At 53.9% G+C, this 24,762-nt stretch overlaps 1 protein-coding gene across 3 annotated transcripts in view; it reads right to left on the bottom strand.

Annotated features, from left to right (window-relative positions):
* Nucleotides 1–24,762, bottom strand: part of ABCG1 (ATP binding cassette subfamily G member 1) — a 61,949-nt gene that overhangs the window by 14,654 nt on the left and 22,533 nt on the right. For all 3 annotated transcript variants that reach the window (XM_046651624.1, XM_046651626.1, XM_046651625.1), the window contains exons 3-4: nucleotides 4,139–4,256; nucleotides 2,125–2,257 (exon numbers count right to left, since the gene is read on the bottom strand). In XM_046651624.1, the coding sequence (XP_046507580.1) occupies nucleotides 2,125–2,257; nucleotides 4,139–4,256 (251 nt within the window). The remainder of the gene's footprint in view (nucleotides 1–2,124; nucleotides 2,258–4,138; nucleotides 4,257–24,762) is intronic.

Below are 24,762 nucleotides of genomic sequence, written 5' to 3' on the forward strand. Positions count from 1 at the left end.
CAGCCTTTCAGGATTCGGGTTGTATTGTTGTTGCTTTGTTTTGTTGAGGTCCTGTTTGTCAGCACACCACGGGGTCCCAACCCTGCTTGGAAAGACCTGAGCGGCCACTGTCCTGCCCCAGCATCAGCCTTGGCCGTGTCCTGCCCTGCCCACTTCTGCGGCTTTGGGAAACTGGGAGCCTCAGTTTCCTCGTGAGCACAATGATGAGGCTAGAACCCGCGCACCCAGTGAGCTAGTGAAGTTGCCATGAAGACCAGTGAGGGACTGAGACGCGGGCGAGACTGGTGGAAAGGCCCCGGTCCCAGAGTCAGACGGGACCGGGCCTAGGTCGGCTCGGCAGGGCCAGCTGCCTGCCGTGTGACACCGGGTGTCACTGCTCGGTCCTCCTGGTGGTTGTGAGGTCAGAAGTAGCACACAGAAACGCACGACCGATAGCTGGCAGCCAGTTTCACCCCTATGTGGGCGGCAGGACCGTGAATAGTCAAAAGGTGTCACTGCCTCAAGTTGAAAGTATTTTTTAGAGCTATTGAGAAATCCTCAAAATCAAAATCTAATTTAGTTCTGAAAATCAATGGATTTCACAGCAGAGCCTGGTGACAGGGTAGGGGGAGGACAGAGGTGACAATAGGAGTCACTAATCTTGTCTGCAACAGAAAGCAGTGATTGAGCTGGACATCAAAGGAAAGTTTCTCAAACAGGTGACCACGGGCTTAATTCAACAACTTGCTGAGAAGCTAAACTCTGGTCACCCAGGAGAGAGGTGAAGCAGCAATTCAGGAATCCACAGGGTACCTGAAAGCTTGTATTTACTAAATTTACCATCCTACTTACACACTCCTCTAAGTTCCCTGGGCCCCCATCAGAATGCTCATTTAGAGACAGGATAAACAATTAGGACCACCCGGCACGTGTGCCTGCAGGGTGTGGTGGCCAAGCCCAGTGGAGAGGTCTCCTCTTACTTACAGAGCACGCAGGGCCAGGGACGAAGAATGAGGACAACCCCTCAGGGCTCTCTCTTTCTGCTTCCCCACAGGTTAGGGAGCAGCTCTCATACCCTACACCTTAACCTGCTTCTCTCGGCCCAGTTAAGATTCCCTTGGAATTGCCCCTGGGATGACACGCTGGGCAGCCCCACTCTCCGACACCCCAGGGAGGAAGCTCTGCCCCCCGCAAGTGAGGGGTGCGGGGCAAGATCTATCCTGGTGGAAAAACCGAGGCAAACGCCCATCTACCGGCCAGGGCTCCAGGCAGACAGGCTGAGAACGTCCCCCAGTGCACCAGGGGAGGCCTGGAGGCTAGGCCCTGTCTTCTGCAGTGGACGAGGAGAAAGAAAAAAACAGGCAGCCCAGTGATGAGCAACGGGCTGCCAATGGGTCTTCCCATCTCCTCTTAATGGGGGGCATTCTAGCACCTCCCACTGCCCACAATTGGGTGGGTGTGGTACTTGTCAGCATTATGTTAAAATAACGGCCCTGGAAGTCCAATGTCACGACACTTGGCTGGGTCTGGTCTGTCCAGGCCAGGCTGTTCCAGACCCCTTCGAGCAGGACATCCTGGGCTAACTGCTCAACTCTCGGAGGGACTCATTCTCATGAGCTCTTGCAAGATGACATGTTTGATGACTGTGTTGGGCTACATGCCTGCAGGGCCTGGGACCCAGGAGGGTATCCAGAAAATGCTGGTTTCACTCACCCACTCAGCAGGCAGGTGAGTCAGAAGAGGAGACCCTCGGGGCCCCAACCCCGACACCGGGTTGGCTGGAACTTGGGCCCAAAGCCACAGAATGACTCAAGCACAGCTGATGAGAAGGAAGGACCCTCAGCCCACAGGCAGTAGGATTGTGGCCACCCTGGAAGTGGTTACCCACATCCGTTGGGTCAATAACCTTCCCAGAAATTTGACCTCGATTTTGTCATCCAGGGTCTATGAGAACGCAGGATCTTGGGGGTTTTTCAATGAAGCTGTCCAAACAGCATGTCTGGTGCCAGAACTCCGCTCGAGGGAGGGGTGGTGCTGACTCTGTGCAGGGCCTGGCAGAGCCCTGGCCCACTGGGGGCTGCTCCATCTAATGCGGAGGAGAGAGGGGCAGCCAGGTGCCAGAGCACAGGCCAGTGGGTGGCTCACCATCATGGCCTCCTGCACGGTGAGGTGGGGCAGCAGCATGTCGTCCTGCATGATGTAGCAGGACACCTTCCGGAAGCAGCGCAGGTCCCGGGGCAGGCCGTTGATGAGAACCGCCCCCTTCATGCCGGTCTCCCTGGAAGGCCAAGGGGAGGATACTGTTAGCCCGACTCCTCTGCTCCTCCTCCTCCTCCCGGGCCTGGGAGGAGAGTGAGAGAGAGGTGGCCCCCCTAGCATCTTCCCGGTTGGACCACCTGCCACAGAGACACCGAGGGGCAGGAAGGGACGGGAGGCCAGGAAGAACAGCAGCACTGGCAGGGAGGAATTGACGGAGAAAAGGCCCAGCGTGGAAAGGGGCAGGTGGGGCGAGCTGCCTCCGATAGCGTATTTGTAACAAGTGCCCCTAAACGCACAAAGATAGCACGGACGCTCCTACCCACAGCCACGAGGTCGGATATACATCCCTGACTTTTTGGCCATTTGTAAGATTGGCTTCTGAGCAATCCTGTGGGTAGCTGAGGCTACAGCCACAACCCCAAAGGCCAACACTCTGTAGTCATGGTATGGCTGCCACTGCAGAACCAGTTCCTGAGGATGCGACTAGGAGGGAACACAGCAGAGTCCTTGGGCTCAGGTGGCTCAGAGAGCAGGGGGCCTGGGCCCTGGATCCCCCTTAGCCAAGCGCATGGTCCTTCTCCACCGAGGAAGTTGTTCTCTCTGACCACAGTGGGCAGGTTGGGGTGTCCCGTGTGCACTGTGGGAACAGAAGGTGCAGAGCCCTGCCAGCCACTTCCCTCACTCCAGACCCACTGTGCATCTCTAGTGCCCGATGCTCTTCTGGGTGCATCAGCTCAGCCCGGGGAGGCGGTAGGAGCCATGAGCATCGCAATAAGGACCCATGTTTCCAGCCCTGCCTCCTAGATGCCATGGAAACAGAAACATGGAGGGTCTACGGAGACCAGTGAGGTTACGTCTGGTTTCTGACTTCATCAGCCCGTCTCTGTGACCGTGGGCCTGTGGTGGGCCCTTCTTTCCCCCAGGAAATGGGCTGGGGTCAGCTGGCTTCCCCAGGAGCCAGGCTTGGTGCCCACCAACTCTAGGCTGCCCTCCACCACTCCAGGAGGCCCAGGCACTGTTCAGGACGGCCAGGAGCTAGGGTGTGGGATGAGCTGCCCCACAGGAAACACTCCCCTCTCCTCCATTCCTTCCGTGATGCTGGGCGTCGGCAGTTTGGCTTAACCTTCGGGTGTGAATGCAACAGGCAGGAATTTCTCATGAGGGTTTTTTAAAATTTTAATTTCTAGTGTTAAGAAGTAATTCAGAAGTCCCAAGGAAAGCGGTGGTACTTGCTCTTTTTTCCCAGTAAATTAAATTGTTATTATTATTTGCTAAAGTTAGCAAATGGGCCCATGAGAACTGAAAAGAACTGGCTGTAGGGGAGCATTTTTGAACACTTGCAAGGGTTCAGTTTTCACAGCATTCACACAGGGATGACGCTGGGCAGGACATCAGGGATCATGGTTTCCAAACCTGGAAACAACCAACAGCCACGAGCAAAAGCCCCATGGGCTCTGGGCCCAGAGGACGGTCCTCGTCCTTCTCTGACAACGTTCCCCTGACTTTTGACCTCCAGTCATGCTTGTCTCGAGGTCTCCTGCGGGCCCCCTCCCCTCCCCTGACCCTCCCACTTCTTCCTGTCCGGAAGGCCTGGCCAGGCTGAGCTCACTCAGCAGGCTGCTGGCCGTTCTGCCCCTTGCCCTCGCTCGCTTGCGTCCATTCTCCCCGTCATGTGGCAGCAAGCAGGTGGTGCCTTTTGCCGCCTTCAAGGCCATTCTCTTCCTTGGGCTGTTTCTTAACAGATTCCAAAGCCTGTTACTGCTAACCCCTCAGGCTTTATGGGAGCCTGCACAGAACCTGAAGATGTGACAGGATGGCTGAACAGCCTTCACCGGTCACCTTGTTCCCCCAGGCCCACAACTGGGCGAGGACCTCATTCTCCTCGGCAGGGGCTGCTCACCTGTATCCGGCCAGAATGTTCATGAGCGTGGACTTCCCAGCCCCGGAAGGACCCATGATGGCCACCAGCTCCCCACTGTTGAACTTCCCAGAAATTCCTTTCAGAAGAGTCTTGTATCCTGCAGAAAGCAGATCACATTCATTTTCCATCACAGGATTGATTTGGTTTTCCCCTCGAGGCTGTATAAGCAAACACACGGTACGCCTGACTACAGAACCCAAGCCAAACGCAAGACCTTCACACCATAGTATGAAATGCCAAGCTCTCGGCAAGAAAATGGACCTTGTGTCTCTTTTACACCTTTGTCTGCTTCCTCAGTTGCATTTCACGGGTTTTATTGATGACGATGACCATTACGTGTATAATGCTTTATACAAAGTACTTCCCATATGCCATATAGGGTACGAGGAACCTGCCATTCTCATTTTGGATGAGGAAGCAGGTGTCCAGGCCCCCACAGCCAGTGTGAACAGATCCTAACCCAGTGCACCCCCAGCCACGCAGCTTCTGCCCCCACGATGGGAAGCAAATGTCTTTATTAATTAAATGATTAATGTATTAGTTGATTTACGAATTACTTATAACGTACATATTTCTATAAACATAAATTATTTATATAGAAGGTATTCATAAATCCTTACTTTACAATTAAATAATTAATATATTAATGAATGAATAATTCAAAGTTTATCATTTTGCAGCCACATCCAATTGCTTTGAAATTTCTGGCAAGTCTCCATCCCAGGGCTCTGCGAATGGAAAAAAACTACACCTCCCAAACAGAGCCACATTAATCTTTTTTTCAAGTAGACTGTTCAAATCTGCTATAAAGAATAAAATAGAAGCGACCAGATTCATAGATAAAGACTTCTAACTCAGAAACAGCTCTCAGTTCCTGAGAAGGCTGCAGAACGTACCCTGAAATAGTCAGTCGTACAAAGGCGGTCTTTTAGCTCCACACACCAGGGTTAAGGGCCCTGCTGAGAAACGGTGCATGTGAGCCCCTTGTCCTGGGCCCTCTGGTCAGTCACTAGCTGGATGCTCCCTGGACCCCCAGACCTGTATGTTGATGCAAGCCCCCCAGGGTCTGGGGAGTCTGCTCGTCTTTCACAGATGGGACACTTGAACACCAACCTGTCACCAGGTGCCACCTGGATTTGGATGCGGAGTCCCCGGGGCCTTGTTTAATCAGGCAGAGTGAAGCGGAAGCAAAAGGCAGGAAGCCAGAGGCCCTGCGATCTGACTCATTACGGAGAGTGACAGTGCCTGGGGAGGGCTGGGGAGTCGTCCCGGTGGGAGGGGGCCAGTCTAGAGGAGAGCCAGTACCGCAAATGAGTCAGATTCCTACCACTGGGATGTCGAGGATGACAGGTCAGCAAACACGGGCACTGACAGCTGGAGGAAACCAGTGTGGGGGAGGGGACAGGGCCCCCAAAGCCCCATGATTGCCCCTCGGTGGAGAGAAGAGCTGGGGGACAGCAGAGACACTTCAAGCTCCGGGTGGTCAGGCTCCTCATCAGGATGGAGCTCTGCGATGCGGGGCCAGGCACTCTGGGGACCTGAGCCACAGGGGACCGGCATGACATCACTGAGGGAGCGCTAACCGCCAGGCGTCTGCTATCACCAGGCTCTCATCAGCTCAGATCGGGATCAGGGTTACTCCCAAGCAAATCCTCCTCTAAGCTCTTCTCTCTCAAAGTTTGAAGCTAATCCCCAGCTGGGCCCCCATAAACCAGGAGCTGCCTGAGGAGGCAGACGGGTCACTGAGATGACCACCAGCCATTTGGAGGCCAAGGGCAGTCTGCAGAGGGGGGCAAGGAGCCCTGAGGGCAACCTTGTGTCTCCGGGTTCCGAGAGGCCCTATCCCCCCAGGCAGAGCCCATGGGTGCTGCTCTCACTCTGATAGCACAGGGGGCCGGCCCTTGGTGTTGAGGTCCACACTGGGGCACCACGTACTAATACTGGCTGTGGGAAGCTCACACAGGCTGCGACGCCCACGGCCAGGTCGCCAGGGACAGACCTGCGTGTGGGAGCTGCGGGAGCATCTGGCCCTTCCAAGGGAAAAGGCAGACAGAGTGAGGGTACAGACAGTGCGCTTGTCATTTAGAGCCACCAGGCTGGAACTGTGGGTCCAACCGTGAACTCTGGCAATAAGCTGATACAACGTTGAGGCCAGTGAGTGACACTGGCTCACGAGGCTGACAACGCACATCTCGGAGAGGGACGTTGGCTCCCAGGGTGACACGGAAGGATGGGGGTACCTGTGACATGCTGCCGGGCAGCTAAGGGTCTTCACCTGTGGGACCCAAGTGGGGTCCACCAACTCAGGGCTGCATTTCTCTAATATCAGAAACCTTTTTTTCTTTAAAAAACGACAAACATGCACTCGGAATTGGAGAATCTTAAAAGTGACACTGGGAGCAGAAGTCAAGAAGGCATCACATCTGTCCTACTCCTGGACCACGGAGGCTGGCCCGGGGAGGCAGTGCATACTCAGCTCCAGGGGAGGATTGGGAACACCAGCTGGGGGCCGTCCAGTTAGAGCCGGGTTTGTGAGTGTCCAACACGTGCAAATCCCTCTGTTTATGTAACGAGATCGTCCTTCACTGCAAAGCCCGGAGTTTGGTTCCCTTATTGAAATATGAAATGCGGACGGAGCCATCCCCCCCTACTTTCCCGCCAATAAGCTCTGTGCAGCCCAGTGCTTGCCCTACTGGGTAAGCCGCCTGCTTCGTGAGCTGTGGGTGCTTGTTTATGGGGGTGCTTGTCCAACACTGCTTTTCTGGTCGGGACAGCGAGCGCTCAGAGGACCACAAACATGAAAAGGACCCAAGAGGCAGGGCTGTTGAATGCCCAACAGCTCCATGCAGAGTGAGGGCGGCTCATCCTTAAAACAGCCAGACCGGAAGCCAGATCAAAACCCAGACCAGAGAGGAGACAAGAGATGGAGAGATGGAGAGACAGACAGAGAGACAAAGAGAGATGGCAGTGTCCGGGCCCATCCATCACAGGGAAGAGAACTCTGCTCAGACTCGGTCCCCGTGGCAGAGCTCTGTTAGCTGCGAGCTTAGTGAGAAGACAGGGGCGGAGGGAGGAGAGCAGGGCCCACCCCGGCAGCAGAAGCGCTGGGACAAACAGGCTGATGGGCAGGAGGATGGTCCCCGGGGGAGGAGCAGATGGACACCCAGGGTTCCAGCCACAGAACCAGGGCCGGCCTGGGGGCAGTTTGTCTCACAGACCCTGACACTTTACATCTAGGGGATTTTGAAGGGGGTCTTCTTGGAAAGAGGACAAACGTAAAATGCGATGCTTGGTTCTGGCTGAAACACAATTGGAGCCCAGTGGTCAAGAAAGGAAATGCCGTTGTTGGCAGGATGGATAGAGTGGGGATAGAGTGGGGTACCCCCCCGGGCTTGGGGGAACCATGTCTAAGCTAAGGAGAGAGGCACCCAGGCAAAGGAGCAGACCCCCCGGCCATAGGGCAGCCCAAGGACCACTGCGCCTGGTTCCATCTTTGCTGTTGAAGGGCAGTTGGGGAGAAACGGGATTCACTTTCTAGAATTCTGCTCTACAAATTAGCACGCTGTGTTTTGCAAGCAGAGCTGTAGACGTATCACAAAATAGCAAATGGGTCCTGTGCCCCACTACACTATTTAGGCTTCTGGGCAGCTCAGAGCTGGCGGACGGGCCTTGTGCCTTCTCAGCAGTACCAGGAAGCAAAAACAGAACCAGTGAGAGCTTTTTCCATACACCCCGCTGATGCCATCCAAATGAAGCCAACTGGAAGGGACTTCTCCACGATCTAATCCTGTTTCCAGGGGAGTTGTGCTGTGTTCAGAAAATCCTAAGGGGGCCACACATCCCCCCAGCACCCACCTGGTGGGGCTGTAACTGCCTACCATGCACCTGCCCCTTCTGGTCATGTCACCTTTCATCTCCAAACCTCTGGCCCTGGCTACTGCCCTGCCCCGTGTGGACACACAACAAAGGATAGTGAACAAAGGTGTAAATGAACGGAGGTTTAAAACCTTGTAGATAGAGGCATTCGTGAACAGTCACCATCAAACGAAAACGAAGGAGCTTCCTTAGTTATCTCTCCGGGATGAGTTACTTTTAGAACGTTAGCGATTCAGAAAGAGCCTGTCCAGACATCCTGGCTCCCAGTGATCCCGAGGGTCCTGAAGTTCAGTGACGGTGAGAATAAAGCGGACATCAGGGCAAGCCTGTTCCTCATTACAGCGACGCCAGCCAGCCCCAAACTGAACGCCCGACACGAGCCCAGCTGTCTGACAGCTGCCCCCAGCCCAGGGCTCATCTTGCCTCCCAGCTCTTCCATTGCCCCAGACGCCGCTGGTCTGAGACAATGTGACCAGAACTGTCTTCTGAATCACCGTGTCCTGTGTATAGAACAGGGCAGGGCATGTAGGGGTCACTTAAAAAAATGTTTATGGAGTTAATGAAGTGAATCCTGAGTGACAGCCACCGTCCTGGGCCCCATCACCTGGTAGGCATCTCTTTCCCACTCAGTCCCCCCAATAGGACCAGACTCCTTTGGGACGGGAGCCATTGCATGCTGGGCCAGCAGGAAATGCCCAGGAGCTCCTGGGTGTCCAGCTGTTTGGACAGTCCCTGAAGTCAACCCACAGGGTCCAGTACTGCCACGCCATGTGTTTTAGAGGGGCCACTGGTATCCCTCTGTCTCACGTCCTGTACGCATAAACCCATGCCCAAGTGGACAGCAGAAAAGCTGCCCATAAGCCCCTGTATAGTGGCAATCTAAATGTGCATATTCTATTTATTTCGGACTATTTTACTCAGTCCTGAAGCTCTCTGTCTGATGCAGATTTTACTAAAGCATAGCATACAGAGAGAAAAGTGCACACATTCTAAGTGTACAGATGGCTCAATATACTCCCCCAGATTGAACACGGCCGGGCAACCAGCCCCCACATCAGGGAATGGAACTCGAACAGCCCCTGGAAGCCCCTTTGCCCCCTCCCATCACATCAGCGGGTAATTGCTTTTGAATCTTAAGTAGAACCCCCAGGGGTGTTGATTTTTACACAGAGGAAGACATTTTTCCCAAACAAAGGGTAAAAAAAGGTATTTTTCTCCATTGAAAATGAAGACACCATGCCTTTGCCCGTGGAAAAATCAAGGAGGCCTCCTTGGAAGGGGAATTGCTCCCCAATAAGCCCGTGAGCTCCTGATTGCTGGCCTGGGAGCCCCTCTGGATGTGGGCCTCACCCCTCGCAGATAGCTGCTCCCGGGATGAGCTGACTCCTGCCCAGAAGATATGTCAAGAAATGATCAAGAAACAAACGGCCAACCATTTACATTTCCCATGACAACTCACAGCGCTTTAAAGAGAAACGGCGCCTGCCAACTCCGCCAAACTTCTGGGGACACACAGCAGCCTAACTTCAGTCGGGTGGAGACAGGTGGAGTGTCCCTGAAGGAGAGGCCCGGGGAGCAGCCCAGTGCTCCGGCAAGCGCCAGCGCTGGGCGCGTGCACATTCGGGAAACGATGAGCATGGCACCAGCTTTGCTCCCATCTTTTCCTTTACGCCTCACAGCAAGCTGAGGACCCCATACTTCTCCATAGTTTGCAGATGAGAAACAAGGGCTCAGAGAAGCTTAATGACCTACCCAAGGCCACAGAGCGAGTCAGCCCAGGAGCCAACATCCCAGCCACTTCTGCCCAACTCGAGGCGGCTCTTGCACCCGTCCTCAAGCCTCTGCCAGCCCCTGCAGTGCAGTGGAGTCGGCCCCCCTCCTCCCCGGCCCCCCGTGTGCCGGCTGGCTCCCACCAAATTGCCACAGTCAGCTCAATTCAGGAGAGTGCACTCAGTCTGCTGTTGCATGGAATATTTCACAGTGTGGGAAGAAATTACACGCCTTTCCTCCCCAGAAGACAAAATGCCCTTGGTCACCGAGGGCCAAGGTCGCCCCCTGGGTGTGTGCGCAGTGCCCCCAGGGCTGAAGTGGCGAGATGTTCCGGAAGCCCAAGGCCCCAAGTCCCTACGTGCATCCAAAGAGCTCTCGGCTCGTCCCATCGCCCCTGATCCTTCAATTTCGTTTTCATCCCGCAAAACGTCCTCAAGCTAAAAACAAAACAAAACACTTCTTGCCGGGGTGTGGGGAGGTCTTCTTTCGTTTGGGGAGGACTGGAGCCCTGCTTACACTAAGGGCCCCTCACTGCACGTGCGAGGAAATGCACATCCTCTGGCAGAACGGACGCTCCCCTGTGGCTACCTGTTATTAAACACCTCCCACCTCCTGCCCACACCCCGCTGGAGCAACAAAGGATCCCAGCAGGTGGTTCCAGAGCAGCTCCCAGTGGGCGGTGTCGCCGGCAAACCGCTGTCTGTTGCCTGAGCCCCTTGGGAACCATTAGGCCCCCTGATCCTGGTCACCTGCAGAAAAGAATTAGCAGCTTGTCCCTCAAACTCCGGAGAGCGACTCATTCCCTCAGGTTTCATTTGACAAGGTGCGGTTTTGGAAGGGGCGGCTGTTTCCAGAGAGATCCCGGGGTGGGTCAGTCACTGGGTTTGCTTTCTCAGCTGCACTAAAGGCATGTTCCCTCAGTTGCCAGGTGGGGTGGGGCCAGGTGGGCTGGGGCCAGGTGGGGTGGGTGCCCTCCAAAAAGCAGGGCTGGTTTTGTGCCTGTCCAAATGTCAGAGCCACACTGAGACCTCAGTGCCCTGAGCCCTCCAGGGGGTAAGGGTGCCATAAAAATAATTGTGGATAAGCAGCAGTCACGGCGGGCAGAGCTCAGCAGGCAGAGGCCGCAGAGGAGTTACGGTCCTCACTGTGTTCGCTCACCCAGGACTCTCGGAGGTAACTGGGACGTGCAGAACATCCCTCCTCCACGCCCCATGGCAGAGGTGAGTCTCGTCAGATGAGGGGTCCCCAAAGTGCAGAGAGAGGCCCAGGCTTCAGTAGAGAGAGGCTGAGGGAGCTGCCCACCCCCCCGACATTCCCCTCTCGTGCCCCCGAGGATCCCTGCCTCCATCAGTGGGGGCATGGAGACAGAGCTGCAAATATCTCCTGGGCACGTCCTCCTCGGAACCCCTCCTCCCACACGGGACAAGAAAGCACAGACTGAGTGTCCAACCCCACCAGCCACACGGCCTGCACTTCACACCCAGGAGCTCAGACTTCCAACTACAGAAACCAATGGCTGTCATCACACCTGACCACCAGGACACCCAAACTCCCTACAAATGCCTCCTTGGTGGGTCCTTGTGCAGCCAAAGGAGGTCCGTAAGCACCGGGTGGGAAGGGGGTGCCCTTCTCCCCTGAAGACGGTGGTCAGGGGTTACCTGCTGGCAGGGGCGGGGGCAGGGGACACAGCACTCAAGGAGCCAGCAGCCCACATCCAGCCATGGGAGGGGCAACTTTCCGGGTGCTTTTTCTGCTTTTGGGATGTCGCTTGCTTTTTTCTTTCTGCTGATGGGTATCTTCCTGCCGTCAGCTCCCTGGTTCCCCGGCAGAATCTGGGATGAGGGTGGGCGCAGGAACCAAGAGACCCATTCTGCTTCCTGTGCCGCCTCTAATGCCTCCGGTCGGGGTGGGGCTGGGGGGTTACACCCTCCTCCTGGCCACCTCAGGTTCCTAATGGTCCCTGGATGCCACTCATGCATTTCCAGGCTCTCCTTTCTTCCTTGCAAATGGCACGGTTTTAGATATTTGGGTGAGCTCTTTATAAAATCTTTTCAACAGCAAAAGAACCACAACAAAATCATCAAGAGGGAACACTGGGAAGGAAGAATGTGGGATTCTCAGTCACCTCCTGGTTTGGGCTCAGTTCACTTTTCACAGGGTGTGGACAGCGCAGCATCTCCGGCCCCTAGGGAGGAATCTGGTCCCAGCTCAGCACCATCGAGCTCTGGGACGCAGGCCAGGTCCCAGAATGGCTCCGTGCCCAGCCTCTCGACGCCACCTGCAGGCGGGCTGGAGGGAACCTTCTACTCGACATGTGTCTGGCCCATGTCACCGGCTTTACCAGAGAGGCGACACAGAATCCTGACCTTCCTCCGCGGATTATCCAGGAAAACCTCCACCCTTCGCCTTCCTGCCCCGTGAGCCACTGATGTGACTTTGCTGTTGACAAAGCAACATGCCCAGGAGACAGTGACCCTCACTGTACTGGGATTGGCCATACAGGCAACACTGCGGGGAGGCAGTCACTGTGTGTATTAAATGTCTGTACAGGTGCCTGATGGTTTGCAAACACGTGGGTCTTGCCATCTTTCCAGTTTGATAAAATGAGTGACACTGAGGAAGGCCCGACGATGACCCGCCCCTCAAAAGCCACGCAGGGCGCATTTACCTCAACAGTCCCAGGGCCAGCACGGTGCCCCCAATCAGGGAGGCCCCCAGTAAGTGCTCCTGGAATGGACGGTTGGACGCTGATGCTGCAAAGGCTGGAATCGTCTTCTGTAAAGGGCTGGACCATAAATATTTTAGGCTTGGCAGGATATACAGTCTGTCGGAACTGCTCGACTCTGCTGTTTCGCTGCAAAAGCAGGCATCCGTAATGAATGGGCAGGGTTATGCTCCAATAAAGCTCCATTTACAAAACCAGGTGGTAGGTGGACTTGGTCCCCAGGCCATGGTTTGCCAACCGCTGCCCCAGACTTTGCAGCTGGGCTTGGCTGAGTACCAGCAACAACTGGGCTCCCCTCAAGTCACATCTCTCGGGTAGGTGTGTTCTCAAGGTTGAAGAAAGGGCAGGTAAGGATGGGGAAGACCAGGAGAACTGAGCAAGGTCTGAGGGGAAGATGCTCTTGATTCAACGCAGAGGAACGAGGAAGCCAGTGACACAGACCTCAGGGAGCTCTGAACGGTATGGTTCTCCAGAAGTCCAGAATTAACTACTCCAACTAGCCCAGCAGGAGAAGTGACAGCCTGCTGGTGTGCCAGCCGATAGGAAAGCTTTAGAGCTGCTGGTCTCCCCAACATGCCCAGACTTCCCACTGTACCTTCCCAACCAGGGAATGAAGCTGCTGCCAGAGGCACCAGCCGGACACGGTCGGCAGGGCCACAGCCTCCAGAGCCGCCCACAGGGGCAACCCTCATCAGAAGCCCTTAGAGCAGCTGCTGGTGGCTGCCCTGCTCCCATGAGAGCCTGAGGAAAGGCGACCTCAGGGCTCGTTCTCTGATAGAATGTTCTGGCCTATGTCTCCAAAGCTCAACCATGTACACGAGGAACACATTCAAGCAATCCCCAAACGCAACTCCCAGCGTGGTCTCTAGGCCTTGAGTGTTGGGGACTCAGGGTGAGAACTCTGGGTGGAGGGCAGTATGGAGGGATGGAGAAAGGGAGGGTTAAGGGAGGGGTGGGTGGAGGGAGGGAGGGGTGGGTGGAGGGAGGGAGGGGTGGGTGGATGGAGGGAGGGGTGGGTGGAGGGAGGGAGGGGTGGAGGGAGAGAGCAGTGGTGGGATTTGTACCCTACTTCACTGTACTGGGCAGAATAAAAGCCCCCAAAGATGTCTGCACCTTGGAACCTGTGAATATGTTATCTTACACGCCAAAAGAGACTTTGCAGATGGCATTAAATTAAGGATCTTGAGAAGGGGAGATTATTCTGGATTCTGGGGGTGGCATAAAATAATCACAATTGTCTTTATAAAGGAAAGAGGGAGGCAAGAAGGTCAGAGGCAGTAGTAGAGATCCGATGATGGACTCAGAGGTCAGAGAAAGACGGAGATCTGAAGCTGCTGTCTCTGAAGGTGGAGGAAGGGGCTACAGGACGAGGAAGGCAGGCAGCCTCTAGAAGCTGGAAAAGGCAAGGAAAGCATTCTTTCCCAAAGCCTCCTGAAGGAACACAGCCCTGCTACCACTTTGATTTTAGACTTCTGGCCTCCAGAACTTTCAGATAATAAATTTGTGCTGTTTTAATTTGTCGTTATTTGTTACAGCAGCAACAGGAAACTAATACACTCACCCGTGCCCTGCCCACACCAGCTCAGGTCCTCCCTGGGGGACCGACTTCCCTCTGAAGAGGACTCCCTTCCTCCTACGTGAACATTACGTAAAAGGTACACTTTTTAGCCAGCAAGGCTTCACAAGGAGTCCATAAGATGGAACAGCCGTGATTCTGAGACAGAAGCCACGGGCTGTCCTAGAAGAGATGAGAGCTGTCATCCTGCAGCCCGTCCAGGAGACCTTCAATCCAATGTCATTCTCAGACTTCCTCGCAGAGTCCACGTGGGCGCGAAGCTTGGTTAGAACACATCCCCAGTGTAGACTTTTCCCAATGAGGTTAAGGGAGCACATTAAGATCTGTGCAATTAAAGGTGGGAAGAAAAATGATTGGCCTTGGAGTTTCCGGTGGGGACCTCTGGACAGAAAGGTGGTGGGAGACAGCCGGGAGCTTCATTCCAGCCCTGCTCATGATGAGGGAGTGGCCATGGACAGGCAGTCTACCCATCTGGGCCTCAGTTTCCCCATGGTAAAAGAAGAGATCTGCTCTCCAAAGCCCCTTCAAGCATTAGACTTCGCCAGTAGTGAGGTACATATGGCCTTCTTTCCTTAGACAACCGCATGGCAGCTGAGGTTCTCGGGTGGGTTCCTACAGAAATGACCCTGGGGCCCTGATATAAGGGTCAGAGACAGGGAATTCCATCTGCACACACCGTGCTTGTGGTGAGCGTCTCCTATTGAGGCTGGACCCAAGATCATCATCAGGCAGAGCCTGGCACAGAATCTTCCCTCAGTCTGACGCAGATCTTTCCTCTCACATAGATGTTTTTCTGTTGGTTCTAAACAAATGACAACAAACAAGAAACGAAGGAGCCACGAGCAAATTATGGAGAGCCAGGTAATAAATATGGATAGTTGACTATTTTTAAACAGATGCGTGTCTTTAATATTTTTAATGGTAGAATTTTGCATAGCACACTCACAGAGTTCTAGAGCTGGACATTTTCTAGCTCTGCCAGGCAAGACTCACCCATCGCCAATGCACCGTCCCTCGCACCACATATATCCATGACCCTCCATTCCCCAGAACTGAATTTCATTGACACTTTATTTTCTCAGCCACAAGGCAGAAATGCAGTCAGACATTCCCACTGGACTGACAAAAATTAGTGCTGATGTCACGGGGAGTGAAAATTACAGCAATCAAAAGATTGTCTGATCTGGTTAGCACAGAGATACACTAGTTCATCCTCAACGCAAACCAGGAAGGGCCCATCACTTAAAGGATGAGAGAGGGAAGTGGGGGGTGGGGAGTCACAGAGCAGGCATCTGCGTTCTGGAGAGGCTGCTTTGGTGGTTCAAGTGAGGGCAAATCACGTTCTGATTGTTCAGGTGCCCTCCGAAGTGCAAGCATGTCCAGTGCACATCAGTGCTGTCCGTCTTTATCCAGGCTGCCTGCAGCCCGGTTTCGCCTACATGCACACGTTCCATTGTCACGAAGCACCATTTGCAGGAACACCTTCGCCAGCATGGGGGCTCCGGCTTCGCTCCCACCGTGCAAGGAGGCATCTCCTGGCTGTGGACATGCCGGTGGCCAGTTTAAACCACATCCTAAAGTGTGTGGAATTCTTCTTTGCCAGTAATTTAAACACATTCTGACTTCTGGAGTATTGTGTGTACTGTGGGAGGCGCTGAGCATCATGGACAAGGGGCCAGAGGGGCGTGGTTGGCCAAAGTCTGGACCTTTCAGCATTGCGCTTTCCCAGGGTCGCTCACCATACCCTCCATACTTGCCCAACCACAAGCTTTGGGACAAAGTGCTCAGAGGAGGGTGGACAAGGGGTCCAGCACATCCACCCCCAACGTGAAACGGACTCCAGCACATGTCCTGCTTGCCACATCTCTGTTCACCAGTCCTGTGTCCCCTTGTTAACAACACGGGTGAACAATGAGGACTAACTCCCACCTGGCGCTGTCTGTGACAGAATCCTAGACAGCCTCCAGGCCAGGGGTTCTCAGTGTTGCCTGCACGCTGGAATCACCCAGGAGCTTTGAAAAATAATTCTGGTGGAACCGGTCTGGGGCACGATCCAGAAGATTCCAATGGGCCGCAAGGCTCCGAAATCAGCCTAGCATTCTGCCTCCCATTAGCTGTGTGACTGCGGAAAGTTCCTTCCTCTTTGTAAACTCGTCTTCCTCACCTGGTAATGGGCGAGAAAGGAGTTCTTAACCCTGACGGGGTTTGTGAAGACCAAACCAGATCAGGTCTTTGAAGCGCTTCCCATGGGGCCCACACAGAAAGTGCCTAATGGCTGGTGGTTGGCTGGAGTCGAAATTGAGACAAAACGTCACCACAAAACACACGCTGGAAAATGCAAGCCGTGTGATGACAATGTCTCTTCGTCTTGGGGAGTGGCAGCTGAAGGGACAGCCCTACTCCTGTGGATTGAGGATCTTGTGTGCATCCTGGCGCATCGAGAGGAAACCAGCTCCCACCAACAGAGCCTACCTGAGGGTTAACCTTCTGGACCTTAGTTGCTTAAGCTTGTGATCATTTTCAAAGAGCCACAGCCCGTTTCTGGAACACTCCAGAACCCCTCTAAATGCCGCTGTGTGCAGAGAGGCTGGTCAACCTCTGTGAGAAGGGACAGGGCTGTCCGGGAACCCAGCCCCTAGCACCCTCGGGAGCTGACGTGCGCCTGTTCCCTTCACGAGAACTGCTGTCTCTCAGTGGGTCAGCGTCCCAGAGAACACTGATGGGATAGTAGCTGTGACATCATTTTCTGTCACCCAGGCTGCGCAGGTCACCTGGAGCCACAGCCACCTAGAGCCAGCACTCCCAGGTCAGACGCTCAACACCACTCTGATGCCAATGGCTTGTGCCCACAAATGTGCGCCCACATACCGTGTACACTATGTACACACACACATCATGCGTGGGCACACTCCCCCACGCCCCACGGCAGGCCAATTCATCAGAGTGCCGGTGGTGAAGCCCCCGCGCCAGCGCAGGGACTGAAAATAGACAGAAGTCATTTACATCTGCCTGTCAGGTGGGAAGCGGTTTTCTATTACCGAAGTATTTTTATACCTCTAAAAGCAGAACCGGTCCTTTTCACAGGCTAGAACAATGAAGAAAAGAATGCTTCTGATTATTCAAATTATGCCAGAAACACCGAAAAGGGTGCCAGATAACCTCCAAGTATCATGTCAACGTCAGCCTGAACACAGCACAGCAGTACCCACTTTCTGCACCCAGAGCCGTGATTTTCCTCTAGAAGCCGAGATTTATAAGATGAGCCATACACCTCTCTGCTCCCTGTCTCCTTTAGTCTCGGCCCCAGAGCTGAAAGGGGCTCTTGGTGAGGACAGACTGTCGTGGTCCACAGACCCTCTTTCCTCCTCTCCAATAGCAGCATCAGGCAAAAGGACAAAAGTCCTCACTCCTTTACCCTCCCCGCTTCCTCCCCAGAATGCCCAAGGGCCTTCCAATCGACGCCTCAGTTTTCCTTAGTAAGCGGCAAAGCCACACCCATGGGTCGAACCTCTTTCTTCTTGTCTTCTGCACCTTCTGAAATAGGAGGGGGGCTTTTGAGCTGATGAGAATAACAGGAACCAGGTCTGAGGAGCTGAGCTTAATAACATCAAAACGGACCCGAACATACGTGTGAGGCCTTCGAAGTCTCAAGGAGCAAGAACTACTTGTAAAATGTAGACATTATCCTTTGTCCCCGAAACCGTGCCGAGGCACGTCCTCCCTCTGTGCCATCCCCCCGGGGGTGCTGCGGGAGGAAGTCCATTCCGGCTTCAGCACAGCTATTTAATTTGTCAGACTGTGACAGTCTACTCCCGGATTTTTAACAGGCTCTCCGCTCTGCAAGTCAGCTGGATGACAAAGCAGGGAGCTTTCTGGATGGTTTCCTCTAGCAGGACTTTCATGGACTTAAAATGGTCACCTGACCACAGCTCAGGGATGCTTTTTCATCCTTTTTTTCCTGAGAGCCTCTCCCCGCTTTGCCATCTGGGTTCGGTGGTCTCCCTCATGTCCAGCGCTCCCTGTCTGTCCATCGGTCTGTCTGTCTGCCACCCCACTCCCCACCTGCCCTGCCCCCGTGCCCTCCTAGGTTCCACCTCTGCCTCTGAGTCTAAGCAGAAGCAGCTCCCTCAGGCTTCCTGCCGCCCGGGTCTAGGTATTTTGAACTGTGATGGGGAATTACCACGTCAATAAATATCATGCAAAATGATGCTCCATGTCCCGCAAGCAGCCCCTGGAGGCGCACACAGCTTCCTCTCGCCCCCGGTCCCAATGATAATGGCTGGTAGACCAACACCTTAAAACGTGCCCCACAGGACGCAGGGTTCCTTGTCTGTCCCTCAAAGCCTGGTTACTCTGCAGACTCAGTGGGCAGAGGCACGTCAGCGGATACTCATCAGAGCTGTTAAAATGCAGTTTCCCTTTCGTGGTCCCAGAAACCAGTCACAGAACCTGGGGTGGTGCACCCAGCTCCTCTCCATGTGGGGTTCCTGGCCTGGGGGACAGTGGGATGTTGACAGCAACTGCCCGGCGGGTCCTGTCAAATGAAGGTCTTTCTCCCCAACATGATGGGAAGAGGCCTTTAATGGAGGGCTTTGGGTGACAAAAGGACAAAATGGGCATTACCCCGTGCCTTGTTGAACTGAGTCTGGTGTGGTTCAGGCTTACTCCTGCCCTCCGTGGTGACTGGGGCACTCTCCCCACATGGGCACCGGCTCATCCCTGGTCTGACCCTGTGACCTGCAGTGGACACCTACCCTCGAAAATGCTGCGGGTGACCAGGTCTTTACGCCTCTGCCCCTTGCCCGTGAGCTCTGCCGACATGCCCAGCGCCGCCCCCCGGTGTCTCCCACTGGGGTAGTGCCCCGCCCTTGATTCAGGGCAGGGCAGGTGCACTCCCTGGGGACCAGCTGCCCCAAGGCTGGGACCTGGATTTTAGACGTCACCACTGCTGCATCCTGAAGCTCTGGCTACGTCCACCCCGCATGCTGGTGTCACACGCCAGCATGCGGGGACTTTGGAAGACAGAACACGCAGGTGGCAGCCCCTGGCACAAAAGTTCTTCTTTCCTCTGCCACCCCCAAGCAGCGGCTTCCCAGCCTCCGAAGCTTGCTCACTGCCACCACCACCTGGCCTGGGACATCATCGGGAAGAGCAATTCCCTCCAGTGATTCCCCAACCCATCCCAAAGTGGGTTAAAATCCGAGTGTCGCACCTCAAAACCCAGAAGAAAGGCCCTATGGGGAACCAAGAAGAGGCAGCGGTTGCCGGGGAAGTGGGGAGGAAAGATCTAGAAAAGGGAGGGTCCTCTCCCACCTGCAGTCATGGTGCCAGGAAGCTGCCCCGGGTCTTCGGAGCAGCTTTTCTCTGAATAAAGTTTCATCTTGGGACACATTTCAAAGCTGAAGGACATCGGAGCCACTTCCCGTTAAAGAAAGATCACAGTACAGTCCCAATTAGAAGCCACAAACTCTCAAAAAAGCCACAGGTGAGACTCTCCGACAGGACGACCTAAGACCCGCAGGCCACACAGCAGTCCGCGCCGGCTCTGTGCTTCTCTCGCGCTCTCAGGCTTACCAGCCCCACTGGGTTGATTTGCACTTAGTGTGTCTATTTCATGGAAGCCAAGAGCACTGCTCTCATACGCCAAATTACCGCATTCCCCATCCCTAATCCAAACTCGGCCGGAGGAAGGGAAGACGCGGCGACACCAGCACTCGCACAATTGCGGGAGCAGAGAGCTCTGGATGATTTTGGGAGCAGGACCAGGTGACGACCACTGGGCTTTGTCATGCTCCCTGAATGTTTATGTTGATGACATTTCTCAAACGGCAAAGGCAGCCAACAGCTCCTTCTCCTGCAAGTAGCTGTGCAGAGCCCAAGATACTCATGCAGCCGCTCGCCACTGTGCGTGACCACGGCCGAGAAGCATTTGGGGATGGCTGCAGGAGGACCAGCTCAGAGGACTGCTGTATTTAGCTGGGATTTCCAAGAATCCAGTGATCTGGCAGAGGTGGCCGCCAGGCTAAAGGATGCCACTGGCCCCCATCTGCTTCGTGGCTTTCTCTGTTGTTCTAGGTGAGACAGCCATGGGGAGGACCCCACACACAAGCGCCAGCTCTGTGTTCATCTTGTGCCATAAATCCATCACCCGAGCCAAGCTCAGGGGCTGCTCAGGCCCAGAATGAGTTCTGCCCAGAGCCTCCTTGGTCACTGGTGACTCTGGGCAGGATTCCGGGCATCTCCCGGCTCTCTCTGGATGAGGTCCCACCATCTCCCTCCAGGACCCACTCTATGAGCCTCGGCCTAGGCCTTAAGGCCTTCCTCCACAATTGGGCCCCTCCTGGCCCATCTCCCATTACACACTGCCTCAACTGTCCCCACACACCAGCCTGGTCTGCTCAGAGTCTCCCGAACACACCTTTGCTGGTGCACTTCACCCCATGGAGACTGTGCTCCCTGTCCTCTCTCCATCCTCAACATGCCTGCCCTTTGAGCCAGTCACGTGACCCCGGGGGAAGAGAATGGCCTTTATAGGGTGCCTGGCCACCGCTCAGATCTTAAATCCACCCCTGGCTTATCACAGGACTTTGGGAAACTTAGTGTACTTTGTGAGCCTCTGTTTTCTCATCTGTAAACTGGGGGTAACTATATCCACCTGATGCGGGTGCTGCTGGGAAGATGAGATGAGGTGAAGGATAGGCAACATTTGGCACATGGCTGGGCCTCAACGAATACAGGTCCCTCCATTCCCCATCCAAACCCAGAGCGACGGCTCCTTCCTCCAGGCAGCTGGGCCATTTTCATCAAAGTGTTCAATCTGCCAATTCATCATTTCACACCTTGAGAGTCAAAATGGCACGCCTGGAGGCAAACCAGGCAGATCCCATTCTCGCCTCCCTCCTGGGCAAGTTCCTGCGAGGAGAGGGTGACGCAGCCCAGTCCCAGGGCTAGGGCTATGGTCAGGTTAAACTAAGCAGCGTGTATGAGGTGGGGGACAATGCCTGGCGCGTGTCGGTGGTCATCGTGTTAGTTACTATTATTGCTGTTGAGTTGAGGTCGCCTCTATTGTTGGCAGGAATGTGAATTGGCTCTGCAATTATGTTCCTTCCCCGGTGTCTGGTGGGTGCTACCCTGGAAGCCCGATCCTGCTGGGTATGTGGGATGGGCCTTACACATACCGCGTATCTATTCCTTGGTCTGACTCCCGACCGAATTTTGAAGCCAGCAATAAAAGCAGGATAGGGAAGAAAGGTGTAATGGCAGGAGAAACGAAAAAGCTTACTGTTATCTTCCCTTCAGTGGACGCAAGACCTAGAAACGGCCGTGTTCACCTACCCTGGGAGACCCTGACACAGACAGCTGTTCCGTCCACTTGTGTTCACAGCATGTGTGACCTCAAGAACCAAACTCGAAAGGAGAGCGAATGGCCACAGGGAGAACTCATGAGCTGTCCAGAGAGGAGACGTGGCTCCTGAGCAGTCTTGACTCATTCCCTTGGACGCCCCAATGCCCACCTTCAGGGGCCACTACCAAGGAGGCAACTGGAGAGTGTGGCTCCTCCGTGTCTGAGCGCCACTGCATGCAGCTGCCTGCCCCTGGGCAGCCTGGAGTCCTCTCCTCTGTGCAGGACACCCACAGGCACCCAAGGAAAACAGAGCCACGAGATGCCCAGCAGCACAGGGAGAGGGAACTGGGTTCGAATCCGGCTTCTGCCCAATGAAATGCCTTAAAATGTGGCCCGAGGTGCCAAACTTCCCAACATCCCAGCTGGACTCTAGCCTTTATCCCCTGCAATGAAAACAGGAAAAAACAAATTCAAATATTTTCTACTCTGAAAATGACTCAGATGGAGAAAGAAGCAAATTCATCTAGAAGTTGAAAAAGGGTCGGCTAGAAATTGTTTCTCGAAAGTTTACAAGAGCTCACAGTTCTTACCTTACACATTCACATCTAAATGAAGTAGAACAAGCTTTCCCCAGTGTACTTTTAAAATCACGGTCAAGTTGACAGCCGTGTGGATTTATTATAATTGTAGACTTTTGGCCATTTTTTTAACCTAATTTGGTACATGAGACTTTAGTACTGACAGCAGCATCAAGATACATCATCTTCTCACCCAGAACAAATAAATGTGCGCATATAAGATACAAATTTAGATGTGGCAGTAATAGGAGTTGGTCTCAAAAGCTGGTCCATCCTAACCCCAAAATCTCTCAACCTAGGCTTAGGTATTCTAATCCTTAAAATGAGAAGACTGGACTACAGGGGTCCTTACGGACTTTTTCTAACTTTAAAAAATAGTCTCACATATCAACATAATCATACACGTGTGCATTTATACAGACAAGCACAAATATAACCGCACACCATTGTATCTTGAAATTACATTTCTTACTTTCTGCAAGGCAAAATTATGAAGAAACTAGAAAGCTCATGGGACTTCTATTTCATTCCTTTATACAGTGAGGAAAAGCTGTGTCTGGTGATCTTTTCCTCTGAGTCAAAGAAGCTGTGTTTACTCTTTTTGCACTGGACTGAGCTTACTTTGTGAAAATATTTATTAACCAGTAAATTATTAGAACTGCTTTATGGTTTTGCCAGTATCTTACATGAAAAATGTCTCGATAGCAATAATTCCTTTTAAAAGCTATTTTATATCCATTGATGACTATTTTTGCCCGTAGGAGACTGCCTTCTGGATACGGCCTCTGTAAAAATCCTCACCTTTACTCCTTTGAAGTGTTTGGAGGGCAAACTCAGTGACTGCCACCTCACAGATCTCGAAGCTGACACCTGCAACTTCAGGGAGCCGCCAGGTGTTGGAGCTACCGGGTGGAGAAAAGCAATCTCTTCGCCCCTCGCCGTCAGTTCGCTCTCTCCACCTGCCCACAGATCCCCCCTCCTCCAGCGAAAGGGGTCCCGCACCCACCCTGGCCTCTCCGGGGTGCTCCCGCCGAGGCCACTGCTCCTGAGCCAATTCCAGGAGGTTTTGTGGGAGAAGAGTCACGTGCAAGCGCGTCTTGTGCTGCTGGTTCAGCATTTTCCCTGCCTGGTGCCCCGAGTGTCCCGTCAGAGCTCCACCAAGACACTGAGCTGTGCAGGTGCCTTCAAGAAAGGGGAGAGCTCAGGAACAGACAGGAAAATGCTTGAATTTCCCCCACAGGTTGGCCCAGTGAACTCTGACTCACCCTCTGCCCTGGCCTCATTTCAGCCCTGAGCCACTCTCTCTTCTCTGCCTTCATGGGAGTCCCGTCCGCGTGCCCAGCCTCCTGGCCTCTCCATGCCTCCCTCACACAAGTGAACCCAGCCTCAGTCTCTGCTTCTGCTTTCCCATCTGCCCTGTCCTCGTCCTGTACCCTGGCTGGCTGTCTCATCCGTGCCAGATTGCAAGATGCACGGCAAGCCCCAGCTTACACATGAAAGGACCCCACTTTCCATGTGGGCGCTCTACCCAGGCCGCATCACGAAGTAAACTGTGGATAAGATGTTCTCTTTACCTCACTTGGTAATCCTTTTATCAGGACCGAATGCCTAAAGCCAACTGGAGAAGAATGCGATTTTCCAGTTCCTTATCATTTTTATGACAACAAAAACCCAACCCAAGAGCTTCCTTATAAATCAGCCTTATACACGAGCCAGCGGAAGGCTCAAGCTTTTATGAAAACCCCATTTTCTTTGTGGGGTTTCTTTGAAAGTCCCATTTACGGACTTTCAAAAGTCCTCTGATCCTGGAGTTTGCTTCCTCCTACACACCTTGACACAAAGCACGGGACATCCAGAATTCACTGGAGGAGGCCCCAGAGGCAGCCCCAGGGACTGGTCCAGCAAACACTGTCTTCACTCATAGGCTCAGCTCCTAGGATGCGCCTGGATGGCAGGAGGCCTCGTGGGGGCAGAGTTGGGCAATAATTGGGGGATCCAGGACTGCCAGGCACAGGGTCATCTTATGGGGTGGTCACTTTCGGCAATGGAGTCAGGAAACGGTGGCATTTACACTTCTGGTTCTACTCGCCCCTCCTGGTACAACTCTCACCAAGTCAACAGCCTTCTCTGAACCTCAAGTTCCACCAGTAGGCTTGGGGTTTTCTCTGAGCGGTCATCCTGCATGTGAAAGTGCTTCCCCAGGGGCGAAGGTCAGCAGGAGTTTTCCAAGCTTTTTGTGTTGGCAGTCATTTTTCGGCTGGGAAATGGACGTGCTGTCAACAGCCCTGCCCTTTAGCACGGAGCGAGAAGCCTTCGCATCACCCAGCTCACGCTCCAACCATCAGGGCCACTCCGTGTTCCAAGTATAACTTTAAAAATTCATGAATTACATCCCTGCAATTCAGAATGTGCCATCTGTGAGACAAGGAAAAGGCTCAAATTCTTTACCAAAAAAAAAACAGCGGGGACTGCAAAGTAAGATGATACCACGTACGAGACGGCAGGGGACGTCGTGCACAGGAGGACAAACTCCTGAGGCCTTTAGATGCATCAGCTTACTGGCAAAGCAATGACTGTGCCAGCTGCCCTTGTTTCTTATCTGGTCCCCAGAGCTGGTGCAGAGGACTGTGGAAATGCCAACCGTATCCTGCTGTGGTCGAGAATCACTGAAAACAGAGAGACTGGCCCAGGAGGTTGGTGCTGGAACCTGGCACCGCAAGAGCAAAGGAGAAG

Source organism: Equus quagga, unplaced genomic scaffold, assembly GCF_021613505.1.
Source record: "Equus quagga isolate Etosha38 unplaced genomic scaffold, UCLA_HA_Equagga_1.0 73442_RagTag, whole genome shotgun sequence".
Classification (NCBI taxonomy): domain Eukaryota; kingdom Metazoa; phylum Chordata; class Mammalia; order Perissodactyla; family Equidae; genus Equus; species Equus quagga.